General features: G+C 46.2%; 1 protein-coding gene across 1 annotated transcript in view; it reads right to left on the reverse strand.

Annotated features, from left to right (window-relative positions):
• The window catches only part of LOC147751060 (uncharacterized), a 52,071-nt gene extending 40,739 nt beyond the window's left edge, over positions 1-11,332 (reverse strand). The window contains exons 1-2 of the mRNA XM_086932308.1: positions 9,553-11,332; positions 9,031-9,276 (exon numbers count right to left, since the gene is read on the reverse strand). Coding sequence (XP_086788434.1) covers positions 9,031-9,276; positions 9,553-11,332 — 2,026 coding nt within the window. The remainder of the gene's footprint in view (positions 1-9,030; positions 9,277-9,552) is intronic.
• Between the last annotated feature and the right edge of the window lie 1,262 nt (positions 11,333-12,594).

Consider the following 12,594-nt stretch of genomic DNA (forward strand, 5'->3'; position numbering starts at 1 on the left):
GGGGCTCCAACCCCTGGCTCACTAGGGGCCTGGTCAGAGCTTCTTAACCCAGCCAAGCAGGGGATGCTGCCCAGGCATTACAGACCCCCCCATCATGGGCCCCTCACGGTTACAGTCTCCCTTGGAGTAGAGAAGCCACTCCCCTGCAGTCCGCAGGCACCAATTAGCAGAGTCCTGTCCAACGCCTTGCAACTCCCCAAGCCCGACCAACAGTGCAGATGACCAGGAGAAGGTACTCATGCTCTGGAAGGTCAGATCTGTCTCCCCACTGAGTGTGAAGACACCAGCACCACCCCGGGCCATGCAGTACCACCCCCCGGGGGAACAGAACCCTGCACCAAACACCAGCTGTGAGAGTCCAGTCTGGATTCTCACTGCACCAGGACCAGCAGCCATAGAGGGGCATCAGCATCACCGAGATCCATTTTGTGAGTGGCCCAGCTGCCTTGAGTTTGCCCCTGCTAGCTGTTTGTCCCTGAACACGATGAGCATATTTGCGCACCCAGTTCAGCCAACCTAACCACTCTGCCCCCCAGCTGCCCGGCTCGGTTCCGATGAACGAGCGATGCACCCTTGCGCCAAGACCCCTTGAGAACCAAGCCCCAATTTGGGAGCTCTCAGACTTGACCCCAAGTCCCCTGTTCAGCCTGGTTTTGGGTGGTTCCCCCTTCACTGTAGTGCCAGCTACCAACCTTGCCAGTACCCTGCTCCCATCAGAAACCCGGGTGGTTCCCGAAGAACTGCTGGTAGTAATTTGGGCCTTGGTCCACTACAACTCCGAACCCCGAAGGTGAACCCCTGAAACCGACTGTACCTACCTTTATGTATCTTTGCCTTTTACTCTCCTAGGATTGCATTGAGCATAAAAGCGCACTGGTTTGAACGTTTCGCTTCCCTGTGAATATTGCTATTGAGAAAAGTACTTACCTTTGAATGAAGTTCTTGGTTATGAAATATATATATAAAAAGAAGTGTTATTTTTCAGCTTTGGTCTAGGATTTTTTTTTTTAGTGTGGTACTCATTTATTGCCTCTTTGAGTACCACAAATGCTTAGCACACCCACTGATAAGCCTAACTGCTCACCCATACTACCACAAAAGAGAGCATCAGTATTGTCTACTTTAGCCCCTGTAAACTAATTTGGGACCCACTGGACTCGCAGCACAGTGTGTTTTTTTTTAGTACACATATATAAAGCAAGCTTTCTACAGTTTGCCTGTCGTATATCAACACAAATGCACACTGAACCTCCACTGTCCTTTTTGGCACCACCACAATGGGTGAAACCTATGGCGTTGGACCAGTAGATCACTCCATGATGTCATGCTTTAACAGTGTTTCTAGTTCTTTGTCAACGATTTCCGGTAAGTGAAAAGCAATACAACTGTGTCGCTGTGCAACAGGGTGAATCTCTTCATTAATCTGACACTGTACCTTCATTGTCTTAAGTGTCTCATGTCCATGAAACAATGTCGGGAATTCACTCACTATTTCAGAATGGGCATTCAAGTTGTAGTTAATAGAGATGGGTCCCATGTCAGCAGCAGTATCAAAACGTAATAAGCATGCACTCGATTACGCACCCTGGAGGACAAGAACCGGTGCTTGCACTGTCATTTTCTTCTGCTGCATGGTAGCTACAAAGGATACTTGACTCTGCAAGGGTGTGTAAGCTTCCCATGTGTACGCCTTTGTTCTTGATGGTGTGAGATGAGGTATTGGAGAGAGCTCTTTGTACATTTATGCCGGCGTAATGTTTATCTACGCCCCACTGTCTATAGTAAAAGTTGTAGGGAAACCATTCACCTTGACCGTGATTTTAGGACAATCTCCAAATTACCTTTCTTGGCAATTCTTTTTAGATTTGTGTTCTTCTTTGCAAGTGGCCAATCCTACATGAGCATGTCAGCCTGTGGCTGATGTTAGGGAGCAATTTCAGAACCCTCCTCGCAGTGACACAAAGAAAACACAGACACCAGTGGCTCCATAACAGATTAAATGTATTTCCAGGTACCACAGGTTATTGGCAGGCCAAGGTAGAAGACAGACGCAATTCCCAGTGATGATCATTAAAAACAAGCTTCTTCTGCTCAAGTCATTTTTGTGGTGCCTTTAAATATGTTAGCATGCACAGTCACCAGCAAAACCCCAAAAGGGGGCACTGTCCAAACATGGGCAACCATATAGAAAATAGAATTGCCACATATGCACAAAACTACAAGAACACAATTCAAAACTGTACCTGATGCAGTGGAGGCAAACAAGGTAACAGCAAATAGATTGAGCTAAACTTAACATGAGAGATAGGAGGCTTTAGAGTGGTTTGTTTCAGCAGCCGTTCGGAGGTATCAGAGAGGGCGGTGGAGGGTGTTGGGTCAGAGTTGAAATAGAATTGTGAAGGAGGTTGAAACCACTCTGTAGAGGAGGGAGCATTGAGCTATAGTTCGGAGCAACTGCTTCAGGGATAGAAATAGATAGCTCATTAGGTTTGAGATAGTATAGGAGAGAATTGGAACTGATTACCATAGCCATGTGATACATCCACATGAATATATATATATATATTTTTTTTTAAACCTTTATTAGTGACAAAATAAAGAGTACACAGCTTCATGCCTACAACCTGCGCCTACAGGCCGGCAGCTATCTCAGCCAGGGTCATGCGTGCAGTTTCATCTAGCAGGGCGAAGTTACAGTTATTTAACACAGCATGTCGCCTACAACCCAGTTGGGCCGGCCGCGATGTAAAGTCGATGTAAGCTGATCAAGGATGCATTCTCTTGCAAGTAAGTCAGCAAAGTATAATCAAACAGTATATACTTGAGGTTCCTTTTATCTTTTATTACGAACTGAAAAAAACCAACGGAACTCATTCCCTCCCATGAGTTCCCACCATACATCCACATGAATATATATTTTTCCTCCCACAGCTCACGCCATCATCGCACATCCATCTTCCTCACTATCACTTGATGGTGAACGAACCTTTGAAAGATTAATTTGATGAGGAATTACTTCATTTCATTTCCACTTTCCTTAGTCAATGTTGCTGTCTGGGTTTATGGGAGGGACTAGAGTCCTTCTGGAACTTGCTGGCGTCTTTTCATCTGTACATGATGCACTTAGTTTTTCATTCGCCTTGCAAACCATTCTAAAATCGTTTTCTTTCATGTAGCCTTTGCATATCTTTCCGATGGTTGGACATTTACTTTCATGTGGTAAGGAGAGTCCACAGCGGAAACACTACTTCTTTTTCTTCCGAGACATTACTCTGTGTGCTTCTGCCTTGTGTTTCTGCTTACTTTTCATACTCAATGCTGATTCATTTTGGGTTGGTCCAGGTTTGATGTCAGTAGCCTGTTGATAGCATGCTCCTCCGCTCTTGCAGCCTTGAGCACTTTCTCCAAACTGAGCATTTCATGCAGCATGGGTTGTCGAAATGAATTGTAAAGGCAACGATTAATAACTCTTAGATGCATGACTTCTTCATCATTGAATTCACTGAACTTGCAGTTCTTTATGAGCGTAGCAAGTCTCTCAATAAACTCATCCATCTTCTCACCAGGTTGCTGTCTTGCATGGTTGAAAACCTATCTTTCATAGCAGACATTCAGCATTGATTTAAACTTGGCTTCTGGTGTCTTGAATGTAGGATACTTCATCAACTTGTGATATCTTCTTTATCACTTCTTTTACTCCATCACCAGCAAGGTCCTTTAAGTATTTGATGATATTTTATGTCATCTGCTTCTTCTGTAGCATCTATGAAGTCATCAAACATTTAGATCCGGGCAGTCTATCTGGTACCAAAATGTTGCTTTTTGGCGGGTATGGAGGTGGTGGTTTCGGGAAACCACAGCACAATATTTGGCGCTCTTTTCAACAGCCATTGAAGAGCTTCTAGGCTTAAAGAACTTTTGAGTTGTGCTTAGCGCCACCAACTGCCTCTATGGTCGTTTCTGGGGGAGACCAATTGCTTCCTAAGAACAACCCCCATGCTTATGCTTGGGTTGTTGTGGATGCCTTATGCTACTTTGAGTGCACTGGACCCCAGCCACGTCTCGATTAGAGGTTGGGTGGCACTTTTCCCATTCACTCTGGTGAGGACAGTTGTACTTTTTGTACATGGTTGTCTCTGCCATTAGTGTTTTCTTGCACCTGGCTGTCGCTGCCTTTATCGTTTCTCTATGCCTGGCTGTCTTTGCCTTTAGCCCTTTTTGCACTTGGCTGTCGCTGCCTTTAGCACTTCTTCATACCTGGTTGTTATTGTCTTGATTGTTTCTGATGTGCATTGGTGTTGGCTCCGTGTTATGCTGTGGAGCAGTATCTCTTCTTTTGACCTGTAGATTTTTGGTAGGCTTACTGACTGTGCTCCTCTGTATGCCCTGCGCCTTTTTTCAAGGGCTTCTTAAAAGCTGGAGTTGCGCTTTTACTCCACATATGCCAACTGTAGACCTCTTTTTGGGCTTTATTTGACAAGCATGATCAGTTTGCTGGATCATGGAAAACTCTCTGGGAAAGCAGTCTTGATTCCATTGTGTTATGTATCCCCCTATCTTGTCACCAGTTGTAGCTCCTCACCGCCCTGAGAGCATGTAACAGACCATACCACACACAGAGCTCTGTTTTGCAAGTCCTTATTCTTTTGAATGCAACCTTTAACTGAACAGAAACCCCCCAACTTTCTTAACCACAGCCAACAGATGATGTAATACTTATAAGGAGTCTGCTGAGGACCACTAGAAGCCTTGTATATACAAACACATGACACGACAGAGATGGTGGTCCACTGAAAGACATTGGTAGTCTCAGGAACATGGGCTGTCTCAGAATACGTCAGAAAACAGCCCGGGGTAACTCAAAAGCTTCAGGGCCGCCTGAAAGTATTCAATCAGGTAACTTGTGTATAAATTATAGCCTCTGCTTCGTCCTTCTCTCCTCATCAACTTACTCATGTCACGTCAGCCTCCTACTCCTAACTCCCTTGATTTCACTCTCATCTGCACCATCTTAAATCATTCCAACAATGGAATTAGAGGTGCTTCAGCAATGGCTGGCACTGGGCCATTCTGTCTGATAGCACTCACACAACCATCTGCAATGCAGACAAATAAACCGCAATAAACCTTTGGGAATTGAAACTCCCTCTTGGTAAACAAATCAATGCAGAAATAAAGGTTGTCCAAACTATATAACAGTAAGACACCAAAACGTGCGCCAGCATTACTCCTGACATGACAGTTCCTAGTGAAGCGCTAGAACTGTCCTTTTCTAGCTGTTACATTTGAAGACTGAGAAACTGGCTAAGAATCACAGAAAATGTAAAGGAGGAACAAGCAGTCTGGGGCCTAAAAACTGGAAGAAAGATTCAAAACTATGACAGTGAATGCTTGTCATGGGGGTAGAGGCTTTTAGCAGACCACATGTGTCTGAACAGAGTGCATGACGGAGGAAGCTGCTGCACACCATTCATCGACAACAAGCAGTGGTGCAGGCTTGGAGCATCCACCTGTTAAGGAAAGCGAAAGGTGGTTCAGAATCGAATCCCATTGCACCTGTGTCCTTTCCACAGGTGGTACTCTTTACACTTGCACCTTTTGTTGTGGACACCAGCCCTCTAGAATCTGAACTGAGGCGACCACCCACCATCTTCAGCCCAATGACCTTCCCATGCACCCAAGGGTAGGGTCTGAAGAGGGTTAGCTGGAAAAGAAGTCTTTGAGAAAGAACAGTGCCCTCTAGAATGGGCTGACATTTAGTGCCAGTCTTTTGAGGATTCTAATGCCAGCCTGCTCTCTTCTGTCAACATCTCAAGTTTAGGAGACAGGCAGCACATGAATAACAGTGTTTATGGGCACAGTGAATCTTTAATCCCACAGATTCACTGCCTCCTATGTGCACTACTTAAGACATGGTCATAGTATCCACCAGTCGCGAGGGCTTGCCGACCAGATGTCAGGAATAACTATTTTTATTCGGTGTAGCAGTTACATAATGCAAGTAATTAGGTGTCGTTCTGCGTCTCTGTCACACAATGTAATTAAATGCAGTAACTCAAAACTGAAAGTAACTAATTACTGCCCTGGTTCGCTCACTTGCTCTTGAAGCGCAGCATCAATTACGAGGGTAATTTATTTTTTTTAAAAACAGTCGACAAGCCGATGAGCGCATGGTTTTTAATTTCAAATTGGGTCCCTGAAGAGGCCGCCTTTTTAATAACGATGAAATAATCCTGATCTCAAACTGCTGTTCCTTGGAAGATCAGATTAAAGTAAACACTGCCAAAGAGCGAGAAAGGGTGCGCCGTGGCCGCTTCGAGGGTTTCCTGGATTCGGGCGGCCGCTGTGCTTTGGGTCTTTCTTCTTCCGTTGTTGCTACTGTATCTTTTTTCTGTCAGAGACCCTTTGGCTATATGTTTGAGCGAGAGCATATAAGTAATTAGCTTAAGGCTGTAGGACTTCAAACACACATAGAGCAACTATTTAAACCACTGGGAGGACAGAAACAAGCCAGATTTTTAGGTAAACCACTGACAATGTACCCTTGTTTCATTCTAGATGCATTTTACGTACATTTAGTTTATTTCACTTATTTGTTTTATGCAAATACCCTGGAATCCTGGAATGGATCGGACCATTCTGGACCTATTTTGAACATCCCTGTTTTAACCAGCCTGGTCCTTGTGCTAGGTGCACCTAGTGTGTACCTTGCTAAGGGCAGCTATACGTCAAACTCAATGCTATATTGGGGAAACAACCATTACAACGCAACTAAAACAACGCACTACCATTACAACAAAACTTTTACAACGCAGGATCCATTACAACGCATGCCAATACAACGCATGCCATTACAACGCAGCTGCTATTACAACGCATGCCATTACAACGTAAGTATGGGTAAGTATTTAATTACATTTTAACCCCTACACCATCCACCACTTACCCTACTATTACATCCCCCTGGAGTTAGAATAGTAATTTTAACCCCGACATTATCCAACACTTACACTACTAATACATTCCCATTAATTAAGTTTTTAAAAAAATACTTACCCATACTTACGTTGTAATGGCATGCGTTGTAATAGCAGCTGCGTTGTAATGGATCCTGCGTTGGAAAAGTTTTGTTGTTATGGTATGCGTTGTGAATGTATGCGTTGTAACGTCATACATCCCTATATTGTCCAAACCACATTTCTTACAAAAGCTTTTAAGATGTTTCAGGGGAGCAGTTTGCATCCATCAGCACACGTTCCTAGACACAAAAATATACAATTAAAACCTTTAATTCATTTAATTTCCGGAATATCAGTGTGATACATTGATCCCCTTTCCATTTCCTCTGGAAATAAGTATTATGAAGCAGGTTTGCTCAGGTGGCTAAAAAAGTAATAATCAGGCAAAGATAATCTAAAGGGGCAACTAGGAAGCACAATCATTTTATTTATTTATTTATTTTGAAAGTTTTCTATAGCGCGAACAAGATCTTTGCAGACATCAGAGTGCTTTACAAAGCCGGGACTACAACAAGAGAGCGAGTAGCAGGTCATTAGGTATAGCGAAATTAAACGTAATAAGTGAGATGGGTAGGTACGTGAGGGAGCAAAGTAGAACAGGTACATCAATAATGCAAGTTTTACAGATAAATGTGCGCATAGATAGTCAGGGAAGTCAATAATACAGGTGAGATACATAGTCGTAGAGTTCGAGCAAAATAATACAGATCGGTGTAAAGTCTTTACAGCAAAGTAGAACAGGTACATCAATAATGCAAATATTACCGATAAATGTGTGCATAGATAATCAGGTGAGTCAATAATACAAGTGAGACACCTAGTCGTAGAGTTCGAACCAAATAATACAGATCGGTGTAGAGTCTTTACAGATCCACGTTTATAGGTTAAGTTTATTTGGCCATGAGAATAGCTTTTACTTCTTTCTTAAAAAGTGTGATGGAGGAGATGAGCCTGGTTTCAGGAGGAAGTGAGTTCCAGATCCTGGGTGCCATTCCTGAGAAAGAGCGTTTATAAGTTTTTTCCTTCCGGAATCTTCGGGGTGTTAGCAGAAGATTGTTTGTGCCTCTGGTGTTTCTATAGCCGCCAGAGATTGACAGCTTCTGAGTGAGGTATCCGGGAGAGTTCAGGTGTACAGCCTTGTGTGTCATGCAGGCGATTTTCAGGTGTATTCTGGCTTCAAAAGGCAGCCAGTTCAAGGATTTCAAGTCAGGAGAGATATGCGAGTGTTTTTTTGACCCAGTGATGAGTCTCGCTGCAGCGTTTAGAGAAGCTCGTAGGGGTGCAGTAGTGGTTAACGGGAGACCGCAGAGGGCGATGCTGCGGTATTCAATTCACGGGATTACTAGTGCTTGTACTGCGGTTTGAAAGTCTTTGGCTGGTAGGAAGGGTTTAAGTTTCCTCAGGGTATTGATTTGGAAGTTTGCTCCCTTAGTAGCCTTGCTGATATGATGCTGCATGTTGAGATTGGAGTCGAGAGTTATGCCTAGGGATTTTGCTGAATCCACTATGGTGGGTTGGACATTGAGTGCAGTTAGTTGTTTAAGCCAAGTTTGAGTGGTAGAGATCTTCGCGGGAGGTGAGATCAGAAGAAATTCTGTTTTCAGAGCATTGAGTTTGAGGTGATTATCAGCAAGCCAGGATTGGGTGCTTCTGATCGTTGAGTTTAGGAGTACAATGTCATTAGGGGATTGTAATTTGAGATATAGTTGGGTGTCATCTGCGTACATGTGAAAAAGTACATTGGATGCTTGTAGCAAGGTGGTGAGAGGTTCCATAACTAGGTTGAACAAGGTTGGTGATAGGGAGGATCCTTGGGGGACGCCTAACGTAACAGGTATTGGCGAGGACATCAGGTTGCTACTCTTGAATTTCTGCGACCTGTTATTTAAAAAGGAGGTGAACCACTTGAGCACAGTCCCAGATAGACCCATTCTTGTGTTCAAAAGATCGAGTAGATTTTCATGTTTGACAGTGTCGAATGCTGAAGAGAGATCGAGAAGGATGAGGAGGCAGGTATTGTTTTGATCTAGGATTTGAAGGGCGTCGTCAATTATGTGGGTCATCGCAGTTTCAGTACTGTGTCCAGCTCGGAAGCCTGATTGATGAGGGTTGAGGAGATCAAACTGATCAATGTGTTTAGTCAGTTGTAGTTGTGCGCATTTTTCCAATAGTTTGGCGAGAGTGGGAATATTGGTAATGGGACGGTAGTTGTTTAGGTCGGATGGGTCGGCAGTAGGTTTCTTTAGCAAAGGAGTGACTTGCCCAACTTTGAGGGAGTCAGGGATTGTTCCTTCTTGGAGCGAGCTTTTGATAATTTTAGTCCAGAGTGGAAGGAGCAATGGGGCGAAATCTTTGACAGCGTTAGCAGGGAGGGGATCCGTGAGGTGATTGTAAGGTTTCAAGGTGCTGAGCAGTTTGCCTATTTCTTCTTCGGAGTAGGTTTCAAAGGATGACCATGTTGCATTGTTTTTAGGTTCGGTGGGTGTTATGCAGTTGGGTGTGGTGTAGAGGCTTGCGTCAGTGCGGAGATCACTCTTTATGTTGTCAGTTTTTTGGGTAAAGAAAGCGGCGAAGTCTTCACAGGAGGGTGCTTCGCACAAGGTACTGAGAGGTTGGGGTTGTTCCTTGGCTTGAGTTCTGATTAGCTCAAACAGTTTTCTTGGACGGTTTTTTGCTTGGTCGAGCTGGAGGCTGAAGAAATTTGCTTTTGAGTGCTTTATTTTCCTGAAGTAGGCGTTTCTCTTTTTCTTCAGGGTTTTCATGTGCAGTGCAGAGGGAGCTGTTCTCCATGTGCGCTCTGCCATTCGCATGGCTCGTCTATCTTCATTGAGACTCCCGTCGTACCATGGATTGGAGATTTTAGCGGAGACTCTTTTTAGTTGCAAGGGAGCAGCCTCATTAATTATTGATGTCATGGCGTTGAGATAGTGGTCAGTTAAGGATTGGATATCTGTAGCGCCCGTAGGAGGGAGCAGGAGGTCGCGGCTGTTCGGGGGTAGGGAGTATGGGTTTAGTTTTTTCAGGTCTCTTTTCCAGACTTTGGGTCTGGAGGATTGAGCTGTGTTGAGATTGACTTTTTCATTGATGTGAAATGTGACAATATGATGGTCTGACCAGTCACAGGGTTGGATAGACTCAAGTTGAATAGCGGCCTCTTTGGCAATGATAAGGTCGAGGATAGAACCTTTCTCGTGGGTCGGGCTGTTGCATAATTGTGTGAGGTCCTGGGCGTTGAGGAAGCTTTTCAGGCTATTTACCACCGCATCATTGTGATCGTTCCAGTGGAGGTTGAAGTCACCAAGGTATATTTGGGTGAGCTGTTGTCCGGCGTTGGTTGAAATCATGTCCATGATTTGTTGGGCGAATGTGAGGTTGTCTCTGGGTGGGTGGTAAATGCCGTGGAGAGAGCATATCGGTTTGCCATCACTGATAATATCGAGGCAGATGTATTCGTAGGAATTTGGGGAGGGTAGGGAAGGTACGGAGACTTTCAGAACAGAAAGGCTGTTCCTGTATACGCATGCGATTCCACCACCTATCTTGCCAGACCTGTCAAGCCTAATGATGTGGTAGTTGGGGGGAACCAGAATGTCCATTATAGGTGTAGAAGATTCGGTTAGCCAGGTTTCAGTCAAGATGATTATGTCAAGGTCCAATGTTAGGATGAGATCAGCGATGGCGGCGGAGTGTCTAGAAGCCGATCTGCAGTTTAGGAGAGTGCATTTGAGACGGGGTGTGTCAGGGGAGGTAGAGGGTACTAGAGAGAGGGGGACTTTTCTAAGGTTACTCGGGACGGAGATTCTGTTGTTTAGTGTGGAGGGTCTACGGGGATTTGAGTGTATCGTGGGAATGGGGAGGTGCGAGGCGGTTGTGTTGTTTAGGGGAGCGGGGTCGTAGGAGCGGAGGAGGGTGAGAGTGTCGAGATCCGAAAGAGGGTTGCATGTGCGACGGGGGCGGTTGTTGCGATTGTGGGCTGGGATCGCGGTCCAGTGTGGGCGGCGGGTGCGGTTGTTGCGATTGTGGGCATGGATCGCTGTCCTGTGTGAGGGATGTAGCTTGGGCGCGTCATCAGGACGGGTGGAGAGCAAGTTGAGAGGGGGCGTGGTGGTGAGTGAGGTGAGTCTAGGTGGTGTGATGTGTAGCTCTTTGATGGTGTGAATGTCTTCTTTGATGGTGTGAATGTCTTCTTTGAGTTGGAGGAGTGAGGACATAATCTTGTCCAGCGTGGGATAAGTGTTAGTGCTGGGGGTGGAAGTCATGGGTGAGTGGCTGACCTGGAAGTTATCGTGCTTGGTGTTCATGCAAGGCTCCATGGTGTAGGCGTACGGGTTGGTGTTAGGGAGGAGAGAGGGTATGGGGGCGATGGGAGTGGATGAAGTACGGAGGAGGTTGGTGGCGTAGAAGAGGGAATTTGTGGCAGGCGGAGAGAGCGGGTGGTATTGGAGTGTATGATGGTGGTGATGGGGGAGCCTGAAGGGTAGTGAGGGCTGAGAGTGGGGGGTGAAATGGGATTGGGGATGGTCCTGGTGGTGTGTTCTGCGTGGTTAGTTAGCGGATGGTAGTGGGGACTGAGAGCGGGGGGGGACAAAGGGTGGGATTTGTCGTTACGCGTGTCGTTCTGGTGCTGATCTAGGTTGGAGGGGTTGTAGGTGGAAGTTGTGATGTCCGGGGAGGGGGGAATGGGAGTGGTATGTATGGGGGTCCAAGGGTTGGTGTTAGAGGGGCGGCTAGTGTATGAGGGGAAGAGATTTGTGGCTGTGATTGAGGAATGTGGGGTGGTAACAGCAGGTGGGTGATTGACTAGGGTGCTGGGGGTAGAGGTGAGGTGCGTGTCGATTTGATGCTGCGCCAGGTTAGAGGGGTCATGAGTGATAGTGTGGGAGGAGTTATGGGTGGAGGTTCGAGGCTTGGACCGCTGCCTGCTTGCACTGTATTGATTTCCTGCTGCGCACTACTGCTAGTTAATCAGGGGAAGAGACGATTGTGTGGAGTGCATTTCACTGTGTTTTGAAAAGTGTTGCCCACTCCGGCTGTGACCCAGTTTCGGTTCAGGGTCCGGGCTCCATTGTAGCTCTCTGTTTACCCTCGGCAGCCCGTGGCTCCTCCCAGATCCCGCCTCCCAGCTGACCCTCCCACGCTCCGCCCCCCCCACCACTCATTTAAGGCTGATGCCTCAACATGCAGCGTCCACGCGCTACGGCCGAAGGTGCGCCAAAGGTAAGCCCGTCTACGCCCGTCCGCGCCTGGACCGCGCCCAGCGCCAGACCCCCTGGTTCCCTTAAGCCCCAGCCCACCCGCATTACATACGATTCCTCCTCCCTCCTTGCTCTAAACCCCGGCCGACTCCCCAACTGCGCCCAAGCTGCACCTGGACACACCCATGGACCCTTCACATGCAACTCCTGCAAGTTTGATGGCAAAAATACCAATTCCACATCCACTAACACCAAACATAGATCTGACGCCAACCACCCTAAATGCATCCTACTCAACACCCGATCGGTCCACAGCCACGCCATCAACCTTTGGAATCTACTAGACACCATCTCTCCAGACGTCGCCTTCCTAACAGAAA

Source organism: Lissotriton vulgaris, chromosome 1_1 (genome assembly GCF_964263255.1).
Source record: "Lissotriton vulgaris chromosome 1_1, aLisVul1.2, whole genome shotgun sequence".
Taxonomy (NCBI): Eukaryota; Metazoa; Chordata; class Amphibia; order Caudata; family Salamandridae; genus Lissotriton; species Lissotriton vulgaris.